Raw genomic sequence first — 25,845 nt, 5'->3', positions numbered from 1 at the left:
CCTCAGGAATCCATTGTTCTGTTTTCCCCACGTTCACTTTTTTCTGTGTCATATTTCACGTTTTTTTCTGTTAATTTAAGAAATGACATGAAATTTCAAAGCGAGCGCTAAAAGCGGATCGCTGTCGAGGAACACTCTTGCTTTTGACAACTTCTGAGGGCATTGTAATACGGACTTGGCATTTCTCATGAGTAATGAACCATCCTGCGAACAACAAAAACTCCAGCTGTGAGCCAGTAATGTGTTGTGCCAGTGGTGTACCGATGAATCATAAAGATTTGTGTATATATCTCAGTATATACAGTATATACATAAAGACAAACACGCTCTAGTAATAGATGCTCAGTATGTCTACGTGGGTTTGAGTTGGAGAGCTTTTAGTGGTTTGGTGTTGAGAGAGGTGTTATTCTAAGGGAAACATTGTACTGGACATCAGCGCAGTGAGTATTTTACCATATATGGCATGAGTCAAGACATCTCTCCCTCTTTCTTTTTCATCCATTAGTGAAAAGTAGGACAGTTTGTTTTTTATATCTCCCATATTTGGATCTGATCAAGCGTTAGTATTCCTCCAGCCTTGTGCCTCAAACTTCAACCAAATGCTTTTATCCGAAACAACCTTTTGGCTCTCATTATCTCTGTTTCCCTGTTGCTTTGTCTGTCCATCCCTATATCATACTGTCTTCGTGTAGCGTACACTGGGTTCATTATACCTTTAAATGGCTGAAATAGGACGTCAGCTTAGTCCGCATGGTAGCATACTTGTTGAGAGTAGATCTGAGAGAAAAGCAACTCATTCGTATGCAGTCTAGTCAGTGGAAATTTATATCCACAGATTGCCACCAGCTGTGAAACAGTCCAGTGAGTTCATCACAGTGCAAGCATAAAGTGAATTAATCCTAAAACACATTGATATTATTACTCTATTAAAGAGACAGTGCACCCAAAATGAACATTCTGATTACTCACCCAAGCTGCATGACTTTTGTTCTTCTGAGCAACACAAATGGTGAATTCTGAAAATATATGTATTACATGCATTCTTAGATCCTTCAGCGAAAAGGACAACAAAATGTAGTAGGCCCTATGCATTTTAGGTTAAACTAGATAGGTACATTTTCTGAAGAAAATGTGAGTGATGCTTTGTGGCAAACCGCGGAACTGGGCACTAGAGTGATAACACATTAAGCCACGAATGAATCTAACCAATCCCCATGTCTCTACGATGTTCTGATGCAGAGATATACATATTGCTAAACTGTTGCTAGGCTAATATGTTTGGTTTCTATGGGCGTGGCTTGGCATCTGCACTTAATAATACTCTAACCTATGAGTGAATTGAACCTCCCCCCGTGTCTCTAGGAAGTTCTTATGCAGAGATATAGGTTTTGCTAAATGGTTGCTAGGCTAACCTGTTTGGTTGCTATGGGCGTGGCTTAGCATCTGCCAAGTGATGATGCTCTAAGCTATGTGTGTAAAGAACCAACCCCCGTCTCTCTAAGATGTTCCAATGCAGATATATAGGTATTGCTAAACGGTTGCTAGGCTGACATGTTTTGTTGCTATGGGCGTGGCTTCGAAGCTTCATGATGATCCTGGGACACTGATTGGTTGCCTGAGTAAAACGAGCCCGCCCCCTTGTCTCTATGACACTGTGTTGCAAAGATATCCACCTGAACCTTTTATAATGGTAGTCTATGGGATCGGTTGCTAGGTTGCTGTAAATGGTTGCTATGGGCGTGGCTTAATAGCTTCAAGATGATCCTGTGACACTGATTGGTTGTGTGAGTCAAATGAGCCCACCCCCTTGTCTCTACGACACTGTGTTGCAAAGATATCCACATGGACTTTTTGTAATGGGAGTCTATGGGATCGGTTGCTAGGTTGCTGTAAATGGTTGCTATGGGCGTGGCTTAATAACTTCATAATGATCATGTCACACTGATTGGTAGCCTGAGTAAAATGAGCCCACCCCCTTGTCTGTAAGTGGTTGTACTGCTAAGATATTCAACACGGGACGTTTTACACCTTACATGGGCATGCTTCCTGTGATTGGGAAATTTTGGGGGGCTCTCACACCCCAGGGGTGCAACTTATACCCCATTGTGAGTGATGTTCTTATAGAGCCTGATAACCCCTTCAAATCGTGTATTATTTTCATGTTTCTACGATATCCTCGCTCGGAGCTACGATCCCTCTAAGTTGGGCGCAATGTTAAGTCAATGGGATTTTTCAGGTGGTTTTTCGCCCCCCTGATAGGACCCCCTACCCTCTCATTAAGACCCCCCACCCGATCACTTATAAAAGTCATAGCACACCATTCCCGAATAGGCCCGTCGATGTGATGTATTCATTCATGGGTCTACATCAAAGGCTGCGAAGTAGCGTGTCAAACTTTTGGCGGAACAAGAATAATTATAAGAAGTACGTATGTTCGAATAACAATAGTAATGCTTTTTCAAAGCATCACTAATAAAGTATAGCTGAAGTTCATGTTGAATGACGTAATTGCTGTTTTTGTGTACAGTACAGATCTGATCATCCGGTTTAAACTGCTTTTTATTCACTGACCTACAGTACATGCCCCATCCCTCAACCTCCATTTCTAAAGCCCACCATTAAAGCTCCCCCTCGTAATGAGCCTAATCTGGCCCTCCATGGCCTCCTCTATCTCTCTTTCCCAGAGATTAAAATGGCCGCTTCACCTGCAGGCTTCATTACTCTTGGCCACGTGACGCTGTATTATGGTGAGTGAACTCATTTGGTCAGAGATAAATGCCGTCATTTAGAGGTGGTGTCTCTTGAAATGAAAGTGATGTAGGAAGCCGTTGTGTTGCTGGTGAGAGTGTAGCGCTTAATCTTTGCCTGTTAGAGACTTATTAAGAACACTATTACCTCAGTGTACGATGACATTTCTGCTGTTTGATAGAGTGGGCCAAGCATTGGGTTTAAAGTTACAGCGCTCACCACAGCGGAGCAGAAACTGCGGTTTTGATACAGCTTTAATGAAGGCTGCCGATTGCCATTAGCCACTGACCTTTAAATACAGTTGAACAGTTAACAGTGTTTCAGTGTGGTGAGCTAAATGAAAGCACTTAATTGATCCCAGATGCATGTTTTATCACATTTAAAGTATTTATTGGGTATTTGTAATATTTGTAAGTACAGCAAAGTTAACAAATCTCATGTTCTCATTTAATTTAAAATTGCATTTATTTTATTTTATTAATTTATTTTCAAATCAACAACCTAAACAAACGTTACTGCACGTGTGCGCTGCACATTTGTGGCCCAAGCTTAACTTCCGGGTACACATCTGCACCGAATAGAGTACCTGTAGATTTTTTCTGATAACAAGCCAAAGAAATAACAAGTAAATTACATTAGCTAGTATGGTGGTTTTTGGTTTTTCTAATATAGTATTGGGTTTTCTAATATAAAATGATACATTTAGTTAGTTATAGGTCTCATGTATTTTTCTGATATAATATGGGCTATGGGCCTCATGTATGAGTTTGAGCACTTGAACACCTGCACACACACCAAATATTTTATCACACGAAGACAGGAACTGCACGTACACCACACATACTTTTGTAGACAAGTCTAATTTATCGCATACAGTCACGGACACTGGGTTGCTCATTATTACGCTAAACCATGAGCTCATTATTACACTAAATCATGTGCCAGAGTAAAACTGATGATAAATCATGTATCGTCCGAAAGCCCCGGAAAGGTGTCCGGAAAAGTGTAGGTTAAAGGGCACATGATATATGTGTTTTTGTGAGGCGCTCGCCATGGAAAATCCTAATAAGGTAAACCGGAAAATCCTAATTAAGTAAGCCGGAAAATCCTAATAAGGTAAGCCGGAAACATAACTGTAGGCGAGCGCAAGATGGATGGGCCAGCTGGGCATGAGTGAAATATAATAGTGTCAGATAAGAAGGGGAGGGGCTAACAAAAAGATGATATCATGTGAAACCTGATTGGCTAACACTGTGAAAAACCACCTGAGATTTCTGTATAAAGCATGGAGTCAGATGTGTATTGGTTAGATCACTTCAGATGAACTCTGAATATCTCACTTTGCTTGCCCGGGCAAATAAAGTTTAAACTCTCGGCATCTGAACCCTTGTCTCTGAGATTTTTTTCTGCGATGGAAGGCCGATTCGCCACAACACTAGCAAGTTAAAAGTATGTCTAGCCCAGTGGCGGCGTTTCACCAAAACCTAGGGTATGGCAAAATGTCCTCTGGCCATACAACAACGACATTCCAAAGTAACGGAACCATAAATTATACCACATCATATCTAAACAGAACGTGTACAAGAATCCACGAAACTGAATGAATGCATGAACAGGCACAAAGAATTACAGATAACAAACCCTACCCATCGTTTAAAATGTGGTTTTCGAAGCTCCAATTTCTGCATCGAAAGGTCGACTCCAACAAAATATCTACTAAACCATCTGCCATTTATACTGTGTGTGACAATCGCTTCAAACCCACAGCCAGATGTTGTCATTAAAGCACCATCGATAACGTTAATTGGGTACGAGTCTAAAATAAAGGCCGAACATGAAATTAACAGCAAACAGGATTAAAAATAAAACATGTTTTACCTTTTCGCAGTTAAGTTTATTGCATAAGTAGCAGCGAGGTTGAAGCAGTGCAAAATCTGTGACAAATTCATCCAAATGAAAACACAGGTAACGTTAATCCAAAAGACGCGCGGATATTTAGTGCAGTAAACTGCGACTGCGCAACCCTGGCACATGGAGTAGCCTACATTTTTTAATTATTCACAGATAATGTAATAAATATTATTCATCATGCAATATTTATACATCTGGCTTGGGCAGATGAGACTGTAATGTGTCTGTTAAAATAAAAAATAATAATTGCCAATTTATTGGCATATGTCGATAATAAAGACCTCCTTACTTACCTTACTATACACTTTATTATTAAACACCTGTCAGGCATTTTTTAAATAGTTTCTTCATTTTGTTGAAAATAAATGCCTGTATGATCTATGTAATGTGAAAATGTAGACAAGCTAAAGATGGATTCAAACCTGCAACGCGATAGTGTGAAAAATTGCTAGTCACGCGTCTTGCCCAGTACACCATTGAAGCCGTTGATGACTAGTGACGTTTTTTCACTCTAAAATATACATGCTTCCGACGCCCATGCTAAAAGTATACAGTTCTCTAAAATATTTTGATTATCTTTATTGAGCATCAATATGCACACTTTGTTTCCACTGTTTTGTCTGAATGCTAGGGTATGGAAACTGCCATACGCAAACGCCGCCCCGGGTCTAGCCGGTATTATTTTGAGTTACCAGCAGAAGAGCCGTTACCTGGCTACACTTAAATGCAACAAAGTTACCCGACCAAATTCAACAAATTGTTTGTTAATAAAATTAATATACACTAAAATTTAACAAATAGTTTATTTAATACAATTATTATACAATACAAGATTAATATCATTACTTGGCTAAACTTAAATGCAACAAACATTACATGACCAATTCAACAAATTGTTTATTTAATAAAATTAGTACACAATAAAATTCAATAAATTGTTTATTTAATGAAACCATAAATAGGCATACATGTAAAAAATACTAAATATCACATTTTTACTGTAATTCCAAATGTCATTTTAGTCGTACTAGAAACATTTGCTATTTGATGAAACCTTTTATCTTCAAAGATAGTACTTGCACATTTTGGATATGTTTTAGAATGAATGTCGATGTTATACCCTTAAATCATAATATTCTTAACACATTTATGTAATTGCACCATGGATTTATTCATAAAAGATTTCTGAATTTCGAGCAATAAATATTTTTATTGCAGTTCAGCAATGATGCTGCATCTTTCCAATCTCCCTGATTTTTCTTAATTCTAGTTTTGTGTCCTTACTTTGATGTGTTTGACATGTTAAGTTTAGTTATCCTTAAATCTACTAACTGTTCGCTTTAAAATATTTAACAAAGTGTAATCTATATAGTATAATCCACCAATTTTTACCACAATAGCTGCACTGAGCACAGCCAGATCAAAAACAATACCATTATAATTGTGTTTATTTATTCCAATACCTTTTCTGCTGTTCTATGTGCTTTTTAATGCATTTACACATGCCTCTTTTTTTGAACCTCAAATGAGATGCTATTTTGTTGATAAAATCCTCTGTAGACTATTCCTTAGTAATTCAGCTCTATGTTTTGAGTGCCACGAAGTTTTGAAATAGAACTGTACGCCAGGGCCGTTGTCAGTGTGGGACAACCGGCAACATTGTACGGGGACCTTTTTAGCATTACGTGGTTTAGCATTATATCTGTATTCTTGAAAGTCTCACAGGAATTAATCAGCGAGGTACAGTGTGACATAAAAACACACCCGACCCAACACTCCTCATATCTCGGAAACATTCTCCGGCTGAATTTTGATGCGTTTTATTCTCAGCATCGGCTACCTGGCCCTCCAGGCTGCTCGGGGATAGCTGCTCTCAGCTGGGGGCTGAAGCGTGGAGTTAGCACAGACACAGGTTGTTTATTGTTTACGGTCTCTCACCAGAGACTAACAAACAAAGAAGCATCAGTTCCTCTCCGTGACCCTTCCCTGCTGTTCCCACAGAGCATCACTACCCTGCTTTTATTCGCTTCCAGCTGATTTATACAGGATGAGTAAACACGCGGCCGCTCAGCGTAACACATGTAGAGTATGTTTCCTGTGCGCTGAACCTGCTGCGTATACAGTACTTGCATAAATATTCCCTGGTGAGGTGGACTGCGAGTTGTAGCAGTCTGCTGAAGGTTTTTGGATCGTAAAGGCTGATGGATTTTTCTGCACTATGAGCTCGGTGTTATTTTTGATGCCTGCTTGGACGCGTGGCCAACAAAGAGATGCCTTTATTCGTTTCATAATGTTGGCACGAGTTGCGGAAGAAACCTCTCGTAACGGTTAAACACCTCGGTGAATGTTAAAAGTGCTTTCATGTGCTGGTTTGGTTTGGTTACCATGACTGTACGAGTTAAGTAGTCAAACACAACAGTATGATCTCTCACTTGTATTCTATAACCCTGCAGTTATATATAGAATCCTCCATCGCCACCCACACTTCCACCCTCCTGCTCTCTCTATCTTTCTCTCCAAACTAACTCCCTCTTCACTCTTTCCATCACATCCTCTTTCATTCGTGTTCTCGCTCTTGGACATGATTTACACTTTCCTATTCCTGCCCGTTACTTAATTACTTGGTTAACAGCGGGACGGCACCCATTTTTGTTCTCCTCCTATACACTTTTCTTTTCTGAAGCTTTGTTAGCTCTGTTCTTTGCCTGCTGTATGTAAACCCCTGTCACTGTATTGTGTGATGTCAGGTGACGAGTTATTGATTGTATACTTGGCTGTAAGGCCATGTGATTAAATGCAATGAATGGGTGGAGAGGAGAGCAAGATAAATCAGCTGTATGCGTGTGTGGGGGTTTGGGTTTGATTAAAAGAGACTTGAGTCTTTTCCTGTCTGTGGCGCTTTGTATTCGGGGATTTTTAATATGGCTTGTATCATTAGGAATTAAATTCACCTTGATCTTATGAGATGAAAGAGCCTTATGAAACCAAGTTTTGTGTATGAACTTTCACGATTCAAAAATTTCCCACCAGTCCAAAAAAAAAAAAGTCTAAAAATAAAAAAGAGTCTAAAATATAATTATTGTTGTTATCCATAATTTTTTCCAATTTACTTTTTTTCAGATGCCCAAATACAGTAATTTACTTGCAGTCATTAATAAAAAAAGTTTTAATGCATATTACGCTTGCTCAGTGTTGGGTAAGTTACTCTGAAAAAGTAATTAATTACTAGTTACTAATTACATATTCAATAGTGTAATTAGATTACTGTACAAATTACTCTCTCCAAAAAGTATTTAGTTACTTATTACTAATTACTTTCTATATCCTACATCAACCTTGATGAGTTAAGTGATTGAAGGACATGAAACGGCTCTTTTAATTCATTCAAATAAATAATATTAAACTACATAAAGTAGTATTATTAACTGACCAAAGTATTACAAATGTGAGAATTATACATTAAAGCAAGGATTTTAAAGTTAGACTCTGAATTTTGAGGTCAATTCCACTATTGCACACACATATTACACAAAGTATTTAGTTTAATTACATCAGAAGTAACTGTAATTAAATTACAGAAAAAATTACAGTAATCCCTTACTTTACTTTTTCAAGGGAAAAGTAGTTAAATTACAGTAACTAATTACTTAGTAACTAGTTACACCCAACACTGCGCTTGATTCATTTCTGATGTCTGAGAGAAGTTGAGTGTGCTGCCTCAAATTGAGGTACAAAAACATAAGACTATTTAGTCGTTTCAGTTTGTTATTTGCCCAATAAATTGCAATACATTTTTTTTGACAGATTCCTAAAATATTTGTGTTTAAATTTGTTATGCACTGTACAAAGAGGTTGATTATTTCTAGACTTTTCCGTTAATTCTTCCGTTAATTGCCGTAAAAGCAATATACTGTATGAGAACAATTTAGTAAAAAAAGTTTTCACCATAGGGGAAAAATTAAAGCAAGAAATGTAGTGAAAAAGCGATTGGGATACTTCTAAGGAAAATATCCAGGGGCTGGCACAGCAAACACAGGCTCGGTTATAATCGCCATGAAATTCGTGTGTTAATCGTTTCTGTGATCATCCTCTGATCTGTTATGAAAGCTTGAAGTTTTTAAGAAAGACACACACGCACACCCACCTCCTACACATACACATACAGATATACAGTATGCATTATGGATGTGTTCAAACCCTTAGTCCCGACTCACTGAGCTATGAAACGAGGCCATGCTAATCTCACGTTAAATGTTTGTGCTTCCATAAATACCAAGCCTTTTTGCTTATTTGGTTTTTCATTTTAGCATATGGCCAATTACCATAATGACACATCACTGGTGGCCTGATAAACATTTTAGCTGTAAAATCTCCAGAGTCATATCCGTGGAACTTGATCCTAGCCTAATAAGCTATCTGGAACTCTACCTGGGATTCAGCTGGTTTAGCTGAGCTTAATTAGACCTCAGTGAGCTTGATAACTAGATTTCATCAAGCTTGCACTGATTTAATGAGATTCTATTGGGCATGCTAACAGGTGTCCCATGCGTTTATCCGGCGAACATCCAGGAATACTCGGAGGAAGTCGGCAATAACCCTGCAGGTCTATTCCAGCCTAATGAGATTCTTAAACAAAGGAGTTGCTTTAATAGTGTGTGATGAGCTTGGTGTTGCCTAATTCAGATAAGAGCCCTGGGGGTTTAGCGTCTTTCTGCAAAGTAAAGAGAGATTCGTGTTCTCGGAGGTCAAAAGGTATTTAAGATAATAAGTACATGTGTCTGTTTATGCTATGTACTCGATTTAGTGAAGCTGAACTTATGATGATATAAGAAGAGAGTGGTAAGAGTGTTTTTAACACTCCGTTTCAGGCACTTTCGGTAGACTAAAATGTAGAAACAACAGCAGCGTCACATCAATACGACTGGAAAGCGCAAACAATAATCCCAGAGAAGCCTGTAATCATATTCAGTTTCATGCCAAGTGAAAAGATCAAAATTCACTGTGTTCCATTTCCATACTGATGAACTTCAAAGGTGGAAGATGAAAAACCAACATTAACTTACTGCAATATCAGACGCAATCCAATCCCATCTCGTCCTGTTGCCACAGCAGCATAACTACTAGAGAAAGGCATGGATGAAGCAAATGTCGTCTGACTCATTTAATGTTGGTGTCAATGTGTGCGCGAGCGTTTGTGTGAATGTCACAAAGTATCATGAAAACCATCGGTTGATCTGCGTCTTAACTTCATCATGAACACACGGTATGTGGCCTTTTCTTTAAGGCCTAATAAAAAGTTCATAAAATAAATATTGCTAGTGTTTGTAAAGGTTCGGTATAATCCAGTGAAGCACAAAGCCAGTTATAGCCCTGACAAAACATATACTGTAGCAGACAGCATGCACCGTCTTTTTTTTTAAGAGGTCACAGTTCTGGGTCATTTGGTGCCCTATAGCTGCTATGAAACATAACCGAAGGAAAAGCACATTTTAACTGCTTAACTTGTTATGGAGTGCTGCTGTCATGATGTACTTTTGTAGGCCACAACCCTAGAAATGAGTTGGCAATGGGTTTTTGGTTGAATGACTGAAATGTTTTATTCTGCAAAATAAAACACACCACAGATGTTGTCTGAGACTTTAGCGTACACGTACAAATACTTTACAAGCTCTCAATTTAAAATCTACAAGCTCTCAGATTTCGCTACTGATTTACCTTCATATTTAAACGGCATCAAGCATAAAAATTTCAAAAATATTGCAAAATGGATTCCCAAAATAATGGTGATGGAGAGACTCATCCACAGAGTAGTTCCTTATCAGGAAACATGTTTTTAATAAAGTTAGTTGGAAGCAGTGGTGGTGATGTTAAAGTTGAGTCACCATGTATTTTTTTACAGCCTGGGGTTAGCTTTTTATGTCTGGCGGATTACATTTAGGCTTCAAAAATCATTTAAAAAAATCTGTTCATTTCTGAAGAATATTAGTAAGACATACAGACAAAGCATTTCATAAACTTGTGTTGATCACAGAGGTTATTTTTTTTATATATCCCATTTTCTGATGTCTGGGTTGGCCAGGTTGGCCTACAAAAATACTTAATCACTGCAGCACTCTTTGTGTAAGAGGATATTTAGAAGGACCTGGGTTCAATCGTAATCTAATTAATGTTTTTATTGAGCAAAATTGCAACTGAATTTAACATTCCAGAACATAACATTAGCAAAGTCATTACTATGCACCAAGCAGCGTTTTATGGAAATGTACAGGCTTGACATTTAGTTTTTAAAGGAAAAGCTATACAAGTTTGGTGATCTGCGGGAGAAACTCAATTGGACTGTTCAAACTGTTGGGCTGACCACGTGATTGGGTGATTTCTGGCAAAGTGTTTTTGACAATCGCCCATCTTATTTTTCACAGTTGAATCAATTCTCTTTAGAAGTTGCAATCAATCAAGTTGCACTTGACGTATGTCCTTATTAATGTAGTGGTGAAATCATTCGCATGTGTTTGGAAGTGGTTTTGTGCACGTTTTTGGATATGCCGCACCTTAACCGCGGCCTGCACCTTGCTTGCCAATGTAAACTCCCCAGTCTCAAAGTGTCACGGCTCTAGAGAACATCCTCAGATGTCATTCCTGGAGGAATCATCGTGTTTGTTTATTTTGCCAAAGGGAATGCTGAAAAAGCCGTGGAGCTGAAATGCTCTCATTTAAATCTGTTGGCACAGCAGGGTGGGTTAAATCATTCATCTGACACAAAGAACAAGCTTTCACACTGACATAAGCCTTTCATCTTCATATCTTATCACGCAGTGTAAAAAAGTGTTAAAGCAAAATCAAATATTCAACAGCGACTGACCACACCTGCGTTTAAACACTGTCTGTGAAATCCTGCCAAGGAAATGTTCATCTCTTATTGGCACGACCACAACTGCTGGATGACGGGCTTCGATCAGTCTTAATTTCATGGCGTTGATGTGCGAGTGGGCTGAAAGTCAATTGCTTTCTGCCGCGAGGCGACTCTTTGTCCGGCAGTCTAAAGCCTGCGCTGATCACTTGTCCATTTGCTCATCTGTGCACCCACCATGTATGCTGGATTTGACGTAGATGTTTGCATTGCACCCAGGGTGGCTCTCATTAATGTTTGCTAGTTAAATCGACCCTTTTCAAAGATTTAGAAGTGTGTGTGTGTGTGCGCTTGTATACATGGTTTACGAGGACACAAAACTGTGTAATGACATGTGTATAACAACGTAAACATGGTTTACGGGGACACTTCCTGTGTCCTCGTAAACTAAAATGCTTAATTTTTATTGCTTAAAATGCTTAATTTTTAAACTAATAATTTTTTTTAAAGAAAAAAAGACAAAGGTTTTATGTGATATTAGGGTTAGGGTTAGAGGTTAGAGTTAGGGAATAGAATATACAGTTTGTTCGGTATAAAAATCATTACGTCTATGGAGAGTGCTCGTAAACCACATATGCAAGTATGTGTGTGTGTGTGTGTGTGTGTGTGTGTGTGTGTGTGTGTGTGTGTGTGTGTGTGTGAGTGAGAGAGGTCTGTAGAAAAGCTAAGACATGTAGGATCAGAAGGCGGTTAAAAAAGGAAGGATAGACTGTCAAGCTGGTGGATTTTCTCTTTGTAAGAGTTAGCGTGCACATGTGTGTTTGATTCAGAGCCGGTTAAAGACCAAGTAAGAGGCTCAGAGCACTAAAAGATTGTCAAAGGAGAAGGAAAGCTGACTGAATCAACTGTCAGAAGCTGAAAAGGAGAGAAGAAGGAAAGGACATGGCATCTCTGATTTGTTCCCGTGATGGAAGACGACTCTGCACGTAATGTTTGCATGTGTGTGTGTGTGTGTGTTTGCCATTGAGTCCAGACCTTTGATGGAGAGGGCTTTTGATGGTTTTATTAAGCTCTTGTGGTTTCGGCTTGTGGAGCGTCAGGGGGGACGCATCACGGGCGTCTTTTTCTGCCACCGTTCTGGAATCTTTCCATGCTGGTTCCAGGCTCAAAGTGGGAAGGGAAAGATAAGAAAGGGAAAAGGCTTCCCTCTACGTTCAAGAGAAGCCAGCTGTCTTAATCTCAATGTGTCGGCATCAGCTGGTTCTGGCAACGCGCGCATCCAACATTCTCGTTTCACAATCCAAATCAATTAAGAAGAATGAATCAGTATGCTATTATTATAACTGTCAGATTCACTTCGTACTTACAAAGATGAAAAAGTAACAAATTAAGCAGTTTCTGCTATCTACCCCTCCCTTTCCCTGAGGGCCCCTCTTTAAGCGTATTCTGTCTCTCTGTGCCGCTCTCATTTTCCTCATTTATTTCTCTCTTTCAGTCTCCTTCTTTCTGTCATTCTCTGCATTTCTTCTGTCATTTCTTCTCTCTGTCTTTCCTTTCCCCTTAACCATCACAAATTCACAGTTTATGTGCAGACTGATAAGATTATATTTATTTACACATGGTGAAATGCAAACAGCGGGTGTGTACTTCAGATTTATATTTGCAGTCATTAGTGTTAGAAAATGAGTGCATAATGTTTTATTATGGCTGGAAAATAATGGCATTCTTATTGCTAGTACGTCAGGCATCTTCAACCTTATTCGTGTTAATGGCCCATGGGTGGGTAGGGAATTGATACGGGAACCCCGTTTACATTTACATCAATTATAATTTTTGTAGTTTTGTAAAGTCACACTTGTAATACAATTAAATGTGGAAGCACCAATGAAACAAGCTCAGCTTCAGAAACGCTGTAGTTAATACAAAAAATATTAAATTATCTTCAACTATTCTGTGGCTGAAGTTGAGCTACATGTTTAATTGGTGCTCCCACATTAAACTGTATGCCGTGAAAATAAATTCTAAGTGTGGTACAGTGTTTTATTTACTTTCCCAACACACAATAGGTTCCAGCACCACCTCCGACTCGCTTTACGCACACACAAACACATTTCTGTTTATTTTCTCTCTCGCATTTCCTCACTCTGCTGACATATTCAAAATGACTGAGATAAGGGGGGCTGAACAAAGAGCGAGGAGGCGAAGTATATCCATTCCTTCCTCCCTGGGGTCAAATAAATCTTGTAAGCTGTTTAAAGGTCAGAGTTCACTAACATTGTATCGTGCCGTGCGTGAGATAGTGAGAAGCATCATAGACATCAGGTGTTTGAATGTCAGCAAGATTTCCCTGTGCTGCTGTTAGGGATGAGTGTGACACGGTCATGACCTGCGTCAGCAAATTGTCATCGGACTGATTCATGATGATGCTTTGCACCACCACGGTTGGGTCCAATATAACACCAACCTGCGTATGAGTGTGTATGGAGGTTATACCATTGTGTTTGGAAATGAAAAAAATAGTGTTGTGTTTGGCAGTACACTATCACATGGTGACAGTATGTGTTTGTCTTTTGTTCTTTTAGGCGGTGCTATAGGCAGCAGAAGGCATCTCCATGAGGAGCGGTAGAAGATGCCGGAACTGCCAGCGCTCCTGCTGTCGATTTACTTCCGCTTCCTGTTAGTTACCGTGGTTACCATGCCGCTGTCTTCCCTAAGTCAGACCTCTGTTCTGTCATCTGTACGGATGGGTAAGTGGCACACAATTGTTTTTTGGATCAGGGATTTTAAAGCCAGTTTATTTCCATAACTCTTAGATTTCTTGTGATGATTTCTCTCTTCTTCTCTGTCTATCTCTTGTTCTCTCCTGTCTGTTAGCGGCGATTCTGGATGACAGCTCTGTCTGTGGACGTGGGGAGCGTTTAGCGTTGGCATTGGCACGTGAGAACATTAACAGCATGATGGAGGGCTCAGCTCGTGCTCGCGTGGAGGTCGACATCTTTGATCTCCAGAAAGACTCTCAGTATGAAACTACAGATACCAGTGAGTCATACATACACATCATCACATCTCTCGACACTGTATACTTTAAAAAAAGAAGAAATAGAGTGGAGAGAGTGAATTTAATTAAAAGGACTTCCATTTTGCGTAGTGTGCCAGATTCTGCCGAAGGGTGTGGTCTCTGTGATTGGCCCCGCCTCCAGTCCCGCCTCTGGTTCCATAGTTAGTCACATTTGTGGGGAAAAGGAGGTGAGCCTCATTTGCAAATTCGATTGATATTTGTTATTGCACCAACACTGTTAATTGTTTCTCTGTTGTGCTCTTTCTTTCAGATCCCGCATGTTAAAATTGGTCCAGAGGAAACTCCACGACTTCCTTACCTGCGCTTTGCATCTGTGACTCTGTATCCTAGCAACGAGGATCTGAGCCTTGCCATCGGATCCATCCTACGCTCGTTCAACTACCCATCGGCTAGTCTGGTCTGTGCTAAGGCTGAATGTGAGTTTAAGATCTCACTCTACCCGTCAGTTTTGGTCTTCCCTCAAGCCTGAATATGCTAAATTATTTCACATGGAGAACAACAATAAAGAAAAAATGGGTAATTCAGAGGGTCAATTCTGATTGGATGAGCTGCAAGTCATTGCAAAATGACTTTAAATGCACATTCTGTATTAAAGCACCATGTTTCTTCATTGCTAAGCAAACTCCCACAGAAATGAAAGTGCAACCGTATATTAAAAGAATTGTTGATCTTATAGCCATTTTATAAAAGCATCACATTGTGCCAATAACACCCCATTCCCTCAATGAAATCACTCCACTCGTGCATTATTGCTTTAGTTATGGGACTCTTAAAGGGGTAAAAATGTCATGATAATTCACTCACCCACATGTCATACATGTCCGTGTGTTTATTTCTTCTGTCGAAAACAAATCGAGGCTTTTTAGGAAAGCTTTCCAGGGTTCTTATCCATATGAACAGGGGGCTGTTAGTTAAGGTTCAAATGTCAGTTTCATCGCAGCTTCAAAAGGCCGATGACTAAGGGTGTTGTCTAGCAAAACGATTGGTCATTTTCAAAGAAAACGAAAAAATGATATACTTAAGAAACATAAATATTTGGCTTGCTCTGCCTCGGAGGTCCCTCATGACTTCCGTATTACGCAATTACGTTGGAAAGGTAACGCGTGACGTAGATTTCAAAAGATTTAAACATCCCTGATATGCACACGAACTGACCATTTTAAACAGTAGCCTTGCACAAAGACATATAACGTGTCATTCAACATCCAAGAACTTTTGTCTTCTTCTCCACACTCGTAAACACTGGGTCGAAACTTCCGTTTCAGAGCAAGGCACACATTTATGATTAAAAAGTGTATCATTTTTTCATTTTCTTGGACTTTAACTAACAGGCCGCTGTTCATATGGATAAGAACCCTGGAAAGCTTTCCTCAAAAGCCTCGATTTGTTTTCGACAGAAGAAATAAACACACGAACGGCTTGTATGCCATGTGGGTGAGTGAATTATCATGACATTTTTATTTGATGGTGATCTGTACTCCTTTAAGAGGTGCGTCCTCTTTTCAACTGTGAACATAAAACAGATCATTTAAAATAACACCAGAACATCTCCCAAGTGCCCATGCTTCATATTAGAACAAACATTCGAGTGTAATGTTAATGCCGAACCACTGTCAGATTATTGGAATATGTATTCAAGGCTGATGAGCTCGATAGTATCACAAGAAGTACAAGAGTACAAATGATAACGCAGAGCTTCTTTACTGCAAGCACTAACAATTACTCTGCTCTGTCGTGTAATAGGTGGTTGTGCCAATAACATACTGCTGGGCAATTACGCAGCATAATGTTCACGTAATCTGAGAATAAATCTCTCCCTGCTGCGCGTGTTAACGCGTGAGACATCGAGCGCGTGTATGTTTGTGCGCCTGGACGTTTATGCGTGTTGGAGAGGGCACCGCTACATTCCGCTCGGCTCTGACCCAGTTGGCTGCACTATGGTTGCTATGGCAGCAGAGTAGGTGCAACTTGCCACTCATCAAGCTCATTTAAAATGGTGGCGAGAGATGGAGAGAGGACGGCTCGCTGCAGCGCTAAAGCTTCTCGTTAAACAGATAGAAAGAGGTTTCCTCGCCTTTGTGTCCGTGCGCCTGAATCTCATTGGAATTCATTTGTGAAACTGCGCACTTGGGTGGCTTTTCTCTTCAGTGGTGACCTCAGGTCTGTCAAACTACACAAGCACATGGAAAAACAAACACAAAGCTGGTGTTTTAAATGGATTTGAAAACATGTTAAAGGGATAGTTCAACCGAAAAGGACAATTCTGTCATCATTTACTCCCCTTCAGATTGTTCCAAACATGTATATATGTCTTTGTTCTGCTGAACGCAACGGAAGATATTTGGAAGAATGTCAGTAACCAAATAGATCTCATCCCCCATTGGCTGCCATATATTTTTTTCCCTAATATGGCAGTAAATGGGGGATGAGATCTGTTTGGTCACTGACATTCTTCCAAACATCTTCCTTAGTGTTCAGCAAAACAAAGAAACTTCAATAGGTTTGGAACAATCTGAGGGTGAGTAAATGATGACAGAATTTTCATTTTTGGGTGAGCTATCCCCTTTAAAGGAACAGTTTATAAAAAATGAATATTCTGTCATTAGTTACCCACTCTCATATTTGTGCTGGTCATTCATCTGTGAAGCAAAACAACAACAACAAAAACAACAAAAGCACCATAACGGTCCATAAAAGCAGTGTGTATAATTTATGAGCTGCATTCCAGCTTTGTGCGAGGAATTTTTGTAAATATACTGTTTACTATAATAAAGATAACACCATACAGCTTTAAATCGGCAGGATGGTGAGTAAATAATTGTTTCATTACTCTTTTTTCAAAGGAATCGTGAAATCCTGAGAAAGAGGCACATTTACTGTTCAAAACTGAGTGAAGTGAAAAGAACTAAGTGGTGAAACTAAGAATTAAAAAGGGAAATCAGTGAAAGAAAGAAAAGGAGGTAGTGCGAGTGAGAGAGAATGAGAGTGTGGAGAGCATTGATTTCTCTTCTGCCTCAAGCTAATTAAAGTTTGGCACTGGCTTTACTGGCTCGCTCTGTGCATGCACGCTCCCTTGAGAGCACAGCTAGTTATTTACATTTTCGCCGGCTTTGTGTCGCCAGACACCCGCACTTTCTTCAAAACATCATTTCAAATGGACACATGTTGTTTTCCGACAACCTCACACGCCCCGTTGTACTGTATAACTCACTTTACTTGCAAGCCCTGAATGTACCTTATGTACCTTTATCTTGTCCTGTTCTTACCCGCAGGTTTGCTGAGACTCGAGGAGCTGATAAGGCGTTTTCTGATCTCTCGCGAGACGCTGTCAATCAGGATGCTGGACGATAACCTTGACCCCACGCCTCTGCTTAAGGAGATTCGTGACGACAAAATAGCTACAATTATTATCGATGCTAACGCGTCTATATCGTACCTTATACTGAAAAAGGTATGTAACACACATGCGCGGTTGCGTTTTTTTCGAACGCTGCTAGTTTGTTTTCCTTCCATTCATGATATATATTCTGTGAGCATCTCTCACATTTTTCTCCCTCTCACATTTCTGCTGGTCTGATTTCTTTCATTTCTTTCCCGGGCCCCAGTTTCACTTATTATACAAGAGTAATTCAGCTTTCTTCAATATACCTGTGTTTTAATTTATAGGCACCATAAATATCAGTATACCGCTCAAGGTCTATTCTGCAATGAGCTCTTAAATGTTCTGCTTTACCATGCAGCTTTTTCTCGCTCATTCACACACACACTCACTCTTGTTCATTGTCTCCTTTCTTTTGCCTTCTTTTCAGGCATCGGAGTTGGGAATGACATCAGCATTTTACAAGTACATTCTCACCACTATGGTAAGAGGAGGAGCTCTTGGCCTATTTTCCTCCAGATATATTCATGCCTGGAGCCCATATTCTGTATTAACAATTTATCTTTATTACGCAAAACCCCGCTTACATTTTTTTCAATCTAGCACACTGCCATCCAAAGCTTACAGATACTACTAAAACCTCTTGTTACTAATTTAGTAATTCAGCCAAAAATCTAATCTCTGCAGTTTTTTTACTCACCTCTGTGTCATTCCAAATCTGTATTACTTTCTTTTCCGAAACACAAAAAAAGAGATAAATGAATGGCAGCGGCTATAGATACTATAGCAGTGACAGATGCTATTTACACTAAGTTGAAATAGTAGTAGATTCCATTTACACTAAATGAAAGTAACTATATTTTCTTTGGATTAAGTGTAAATAGTTGTTAGATGCTATTTATACTTAGAATAAATAGTGGCAGTTACTATTTGCACCTCAGTACTGTTGTGCATTAAACATTATACAATAATAACAGTGTAAATGATTGTATTTATTAAAATTACTACTTCTACTACTACTACTACCATAGTAGGAAGAAATACAATGGTAGTCAAAAGTCCTACATTCTTCAAAAAATTATTTTGTGTTCAACAGAACAAAGACATTTAGCGTATAAAGAAACTATTCCTACCACGGTAGTCAATGGTGGCCAAGAACTGTTTAGTTACAAGCATTTTTCAAAATATCTTTCTGTGTTCATCAGAACATAGAAATTTATACAGATTTGGAACAATTTGAGGGGTGAGTAAATGGTGACAGAATTTTCATTTTTGGGTGACTATTCCTTTAAGGTTACATTCAAATCTCACAACTAAATTCTTAACTATTCAAAAAAAAAGAAATTAGTCTAAAATAACTCTTCATTAAATAATAAATAATTAAGTGATTTTTTTATGTTCAGCAATAACCAGCCAAATGTCTTCTTTCATAAGAGACCAGCTTTAGATCTGTAAGCATTTATGAATTTCAAGCGTTTGTGGAGTTACAAGTGTAGATTGTGCTTTTTCATGTGTATTTTTTTATCAATTCAGTGACACTTAAGGGTTAAGTCACTCAAACCACACTAAATCTCTATTAAATAGTCCAACCTAACACATCATTCACCTCACGCAGACTATTAAGTATTAAAACATCACACACAACAGTAACCGTTTATTCAGGTTACGTGCATGCTACTCATAGGTAGCAATTATTACAAAAAACATTAATTATATACTATTACACATATACTTATGCTCCATTTACCCTCATTGCCGCTGTTTAATGTCATTCGTTTTTTCTGTCTGTGTGTGGTTGCAGGACTTTCCCTTACTATGGTTAGATGATATAGTAGATGATCAGTCAAACATTGTGGGCTTCTCCATGTTCAACACCTCCCACCCATTTTACCTGGAGTTTATCAGGAGCCTTAACTTGTCCTGGAGAGAGGGCTGTGATATCAACCCTTATCCAGGACCTGCGGTGAGACACGCACAAATACAAAACAGGACAGGAAAGCCTCTGTTATGTTTTTCACACGCAGTGTTTCTGTGTTCACCTGCGTTGTCAGCTATCGGCGGCCCTGCTGTTTGATGCCGTGCATGTGGTGGTGAGCGCAGTGCAAGAATTGAACCGCAGTCAGGAGATTGGCGTCAAACCTCTGAGCTGCACGTCTCCTCAGATCTGGCAGCACGGAACCAGCCTCATGAACTATCTGCGGATGGTCAGTGTGTGAACCCTGCATTGCTCTCAGTGTCCGTTACGATTCAATTGTGTGTGTGTTTGTGTAAGTGCTGTAACATAACTGTTGTCTCTTGCTCTCTGTTCTAATGGTTTTGATCAGGTGGAGTATGATGGATTGACAGGTCGGGTTGAGTTCAACAGCAAAGGCCAGAGGACCAATTACACCCTCCACATCTTGGAGAAGCACAGAAGAGGCCACAAAGAGGTTACACACAGTTTTGTATAATGGAGTCAAATGGTTGTTTTGGTTGATTCACTTTCACGTTGTTTTGATTCATTTTTTGTTAGATTGGGATCTGGTACTCCAATAATACTCTACTAATGAACTCCACCAGTCTGGATATCAACGTCTCAGAGACTTTGGCTAACAAGAGCCTCATCGTCACCACAATACTGGTGAGATCCAACTGCTCTTTACAGAACATCATGTTTAAAGTCAAAGTTCACATGAGCACTTGCAAGACGGCTTTTTTACCAGTCAAATGATCCAAGAAAGTTTTCCAGTGATTGACAGATTAGTATTGACCAGTGCTGTCAAAACGATTAATTGTGATGAATAGATTTCTAAATAAATGTTTGTCTTTATATAATACTGTATGTGTGTGTGTGTGTGTGTTATATGTATTATATATAATTCCATATACTGTGTATTTAAATGCACACACATAATGCACAAGTACGTACGTCAAATATTTACATTTACTATTTATAGGTATGTGTTTAATTTTTTGTTTCATTCTGTATACTACCAACATTTCTTCCACAATTTCAAATGAAAATATTGTTTCTATTTGCATTTATTTGCAGAAAATGAAAACTGGAGAAACAGGTCAAAATAACAGAAAAGATGATGTATTGTTTCAGATCTCAAATACTGCAAAGAAAACAAGATTCACTTTTAAGCAATACTACAGTAATATTTGTACGTATATAGGAAAAGTTCAAAATTATTTAAAAAAAAAATTACCTGGATTTTTATCACAGTTTTCATTTGTTTTGTCATGCTATCCATCTTTCACAGTGCTGTTGGATGACTTTGTCACTCCTGAGGTTTGATTGTGTTAAAATTCAACAAACACTGGACTGGAATGTTCACCATGCATCTAGAAATGCTAATTAAATGAAAATTGGAATGGTCTCTGAATATGTATTTAAATATAAGTAATATTATGTATAACTACTACAAATATATTACACATATTTTGTAAATATAAACATTTATTTATATACACGCCACACACACATACATTATATAAACAAACATGTTTAAAACAAACACGATGAATCGATTTGACACACATAGTTTTTACCTTATGTAGACAAGAAAGTGCAGTATTCAGTTCTCTTTGCTTATTTCAATGAGTTTTTGATGGAAAGTGTGAGTAGAAAGAGTGATCGTACAGCTGATTCGGCTGAGAAACAAATGTGATAATATTTTTAGATTCATGCGACTTACATTGGCATAAATAATATCACTTAGTCACGTGTTCGAAGGATTCGCTTAATTTTTTGATTCATGTTTTCAGACCGCTTCAAATGGTTGTATCTTCCTGTGTCAATCCAATGCGCTCAGGGTTGATTTTATTTCAACGTTTACGCAATTCCAAATGTTGTTTATTTGGCTGTCACTGTTTGTTGTACAAAACTCTCATGCAGTTTCACTGAAAGGCAGTTTGTGGACGGGAGTTTTCCTCCTGCTGTCACCATGTTTTAAACAATATGTTCGTTATTTGTTTTCATGTAAGGATTTTAAAGCTGACTGGATATTGTTGATGCCTTTCTTGGCCAAGTCTCTCTTGTAAATCTCTCTTGATTTCGATCTCAAACCCACACAGTTACAAGGTTTAGAAAAATAGTAAAATCAGTCATGTGATACATGACAGAGACTAGTAGGAAAAATGATCACTTGTCAATACACCCCAGTTCACACAAATATTAACCCCATCTACATCTTGTGTATGTGCAGGAAAACCCATATGTGATGAGAAAAGTAAATTACCAGGAGTTTGAGGGGAACAATCAGTATGAAGGTTTTTGTGTAGACATGTTAAGAGAGCTGTCTGATATCCTTAAATTCACCTACCGCATCAAACTGGTGGATGATGGTCTGTACGGAGCACCTGAACCCAACGGCTCGTGGACGGGGATGGTGGGCGAGCTGATCAACAGGGTATGTGCTCATACACATCTGCTGTCCTTTCTAAATTAATTACGGAAATTGTCCAGTTTCATTTAATTCTGCTTAATCTGCTTATTGTGTCTTGATGCGGCTTTCCAAGTGCATTTCTGCCTTTAAATGGTTTCGTCTAGCTCTCTTTCTCTTTTGTTCTTTGGAGCAGAAAGCTGATTTGGCAGTTGCTTCTTTTACCATCACATCGGAGAGAGAGAAAGTCATTGACTTCTCAAAACCCTTTATGACCTTGGGCATCAGTATTCTCTACAGGGTTAATATAGTAAGTTACACACACACGCACACATATTGTTTCCATGTTTTAGAGGGTCTTTCCATAGAAAATAGTCTATCCCCTAACCCCATCCCTAAACCTAACCCTCACACAAACCTTTCTGCATTTGTGCATTTTCAAATAAGCATCATTTAACTTAATTATTGTGGGGACCGCTGGCCATGGTTAAGACTTTTACCATTGTTTAGAAAGATGTAAAAACACTTCCATTGTTTCAACCCAAGCGTTTTTATCCCATCACTCTCACATCAACCTGTTGACATTATTACACATTATCAGATTTAACTTTTAACATAATGTGCTCGATTTTTGCCTTTTTACCGATGACCACTGCTAGAATTGTCATTGAGAATCAAACTAAAATGGTTAAATCTTACATTATGCTGCTTTACCTTTGCTCAGTAAACACAGCAGATTGTATTTCTGACAGAAATGCATTAAAAAGCTCTCAGGCAAATCGGTTTTGGTCAATAGCGCCCTCTTGTGGTGAGAGATAAACATGCAATCATAAAACTAATGAATGGAGAGGATAAAATCTGATGCTTTTGGTGTCAATTGTTGAAATTATAATCCCACATTACAGACAGTTTAGAGAGTATTAATATTTGATAGTAGAAAACATATAACTGTAATTTTAGTATCAAAAATGTTTATATGTTATGTTACAATGCTAAACCGTACAACATTTACATAATACAATAGAAATTATTTTATAACATAGTACTACTGAATATTCACACAGTATTTATTATCCATTTGACTTTAGATTTTATGTTTGAGTTTAATTATTGTACCTCTTTATCTCTTCCATTGTCTCTCAGAGCAGGAAGCCAGGTTATTTCTCCTTCCTGGATCCCTTCTCACCGGCTGTTTGGCTCTTCATGCTGCTGGTTTACCTTGCTGTCAGCTGTGTGCTTTTTCTTTCTGCGAGGTACACACAAGCACACGCTGACACCCACACCTATACACACGAGCACACAATGACAAACAACAGTATAATTGCTTGCGTGCATTAAGCGGGACGTCTCTGTACTTGTCGCAGATTGAGTCCGTATGAATGGTACAATCCTCACCCATGCCTACGTGAGCGCAGAGACCTGCTGGAGAATCAGTATACACTGGGAAACAGCCTGTGGTTTCCTGTTGGGGGTTTTATGCAGCAGGGATCAGAGATCATGCCCCGAGCTCTCTCCACACGCTGCGTCAGCGGAGTCTGGTGAGTACGAGCATGTGCCGGGGGTCCGTACGTGTTGATGCTCCTTTCAAGATGAACATTAGAGTCACCAAACAATGTTGCACTGCACAGCTTTGGGTTTCCCCTTTCTGATGTTCTTTCTCTCTCTTTTGGTCTGTTGATGGCTTTTATAGGTGGGCTTTTACTCTTATAATCATCTCCTCATACACAGCAAATCTTGCTGCTTTTTTGACCGTGCAGAGAATGGAGGTACCCATCGATTCACCTGATGACCTGGCCGATCAAACCAATATTCAGTATGGCACCATTCATGGTGGAAGCACTATGACATTTTTTATGGTACATTTTGTCTAATATGTATAAAAATCATACTCAAACACATAAGCGCACGAACCCACAAAGGCTATGAAACAAAAATATGGGGAAAAAGTGTAGTTGTGTAAAATAAAAAATAGAAATGGTGAAAAGAACAAGAACTAAACTGAAAACTGATAAATGTGTTCTGTATCAAAAACTAAATAAAATTACTTAAGCTCTTATTATATTTTCAATCAGTGTTGGATGATTTGCTTTCATTCTTCAGACAAAAAGAACCACCCAGTTAAACAAGAAGCTTCACTTCAATTGAACAACCAGTTCAATCGTTGTTTAAAAGTGTTTATCATATGTGATCCAGTCTGAGAAAACCAGGCTGAATTCTCGGAATGTAATTCGAAGATAACGGGCATCAAAGCTGGACTTTAACCATTAATGTCACTATGATTTCAATACTTGACCTGGCCTTACTAAGTCAATATCAAGGATAAATATCAAGTCAATATTAAAGATATTATGATTATATTTTCCCAGATTGTTATTTACATTACATTACAAATCACAAAAAAATGACTGGGTATATGTGATACCTAATCATACATAATGATATAACCTATCCGTCTCCGCAGAACTCTCGATATCAAACGTATCAGCGGATGTGGAACTACATGTACTCTAAGCAGCCCAGTGTGTTTGTCAAGAGCACAGAGGAAGGCATTGCTCGAGTCCTAAACTCCAAATATGCTTTCCTCCTCGAGAGCACCATGAATGAGTATCATCGCAGCCTCAACTGCAACCTCACCCAGATCGGAGGCCTGCTGGACACCAAGGGTTACGGCATCGGCATGCCTCTGGGTGAGAGACAAAGAGACACTGTACATGGGCAGCGATGCAAAAATGAGTAATTGGTGATAATGTAGTGTAATTAATGACAGGATTTTCATTTATGTATCCCTTGAAAAAAGAAAGAAAAAACAAATCAGTGGTTTTAAAGTGGTGTCATACATGTTAAACCCACTCTACTGGATATTCTCAGACAGCGTTTTTTTGCAGAAGTACAACTCATTTACACTTCCTCATTTCACCAAATCCCTCCGTCTGCATTATTCTCTCTCGCAGGTTCTCCTTTCAGAGATGAGATCAGCCTGGCCGTGTTACAGCTGCAGGAAAATAACAGGTTGGAGATCCTGAAGAGAAGGTGGTGGGAGGGAGGGCAGTGTCCCAAAGAAGAGGACCACCGTGCCAAAGGCATGAACCCTCCTCCCAGACTCGTTTCACACACCATTCTGTGGTTTCGTTTGAAAAAGTCCTCAACGGTACCAAAAATAAACAAGTGTACATCATTTTTTACATGAGGAGGTAAACGTGTTAAACTGTTGCAGGTCTTGGGATGGAGAACATCGGCGGTATATTTGTGGTGTTGATCTGTGGGCTGATTATTGCCGTGTTTGTGGCTGTGATGGAGTTTGTGTGGTCCACACGCCGATCAGCTGAAACAGACGAGGTACGGCCTCTCTCCTGCGATCGCCAATATCACAGTCACACTACAGTAGGTTACCAAGGCAACCCGCCGACTCGTCAGCTTAGTGTGTGTCGTAGTGAAGTCCAAGTCAGTGTTTGTGCCACGGTGTGCATGTCTACTTGTGCACGTCTCGAGTACATATTTTTTAAACCGTCCTTTG

At 39.1% G+C, this 25,845-nt stretch overlaps 1 protein-coding gene across 2 annotated transcripts in view; it reads left to right on the top strand.

Moving 5' to 3' along the window:
* Window positions 1–25,845, top strand: part of grik5 (glutamate receptor, ionotropic, kainate 5) — a 61,522-nt gene that overhangs the window by 33,969 nt on the left and 1,708 nt on the right. Inside the window, exons 4-21 of one of the 2 annotated variants that reach the window (XM_057340821.1) lie at window positions 14,089–14,253; window positions 14,381–14,545; window positions 14,655–14,752; window positions 14,836–15,001; window positions 17,858–18,036; window positions 18,395–18,448; window positions 19,766–19,927; window positions 20,016–20,168; window positions 20,289–20,393; window positions 20,477–20,584; window positions 22,155–22,358; window positions 22,528–22,641; window positions 23,475–23,584; window positions 23,696–23,869; window positions 24,022–24,187; window positions 24,793–25,018; window positions 25,283–25,411; window positions 25,546–25,667. In XM_057340821.1, the coding sequence (XP_057196804.1) occupies window positions 14,136–14,253; window positions 14,381–14,545; window positions 14,655–14,752; window positions 14,836–15,001; window positions 17,858–18,036; window positions 18,395–18,448; window positions 19,766–19,927; window positions 20,016–20,168; window positions 20,289–20,393; window positions 20,477–20,584; window positions 22,155–22,358; window positions 22,528–22,641; window positions 23,475–23,584; window positions 23,696–23,869; window positions 24,022–24,187; window positions 24,793–25,018; window positions 25,283–25,411; window positions 25,546–25,667 (2,553 nt within the window). In that variant the 5' untranslated portion in view covers window positions 14,089–14,135. Of the gene's footprint in view, window positions 1–14,088; window positions 14,254–14,380; window positions 14,546–14,654; window positions 14,753–14,835; window positions 15,002–17,857; window positions 18,037–18,394; window positions 18,449–19,765; window positions 19,928–20,015; window positions 20,169–20,288; window positions 20,394–20,476; window positions 20,585–22,154; window positions 22,359–22,527; window positions 22,642–23,474; window positions 23,585–23,695; window positions 23,870–24,021; window positions 24,188–24,792; window positions 25,019–25,282; window positions 25,412–25,545; window positions 25,713–25,845 lie in introns of both variants that reach the window. The other variant, XM_057340820.1, reaches the window with a different exon arrangement.

The sequence above is a fragment of the Triplophysa rosa genome, linkage group LG8 (genome assembly GCF_024868665.1).
Source record: "Triplophysa rosa linkage group LG8, Trosa_1v2, whole genome shotgun sequence".
Classification (NCBI taxonomy): Eukaryota; Metazoa; Chordata; class Actinopteri; order Cypriniformes; family Nemacheilidae; genus Triplophysa; species Triplophysa rosa.
Note: the sequence above shows the minus strand (reverse complement) of the source record. Positions and strands in the feature narration are given on the sequence as shown.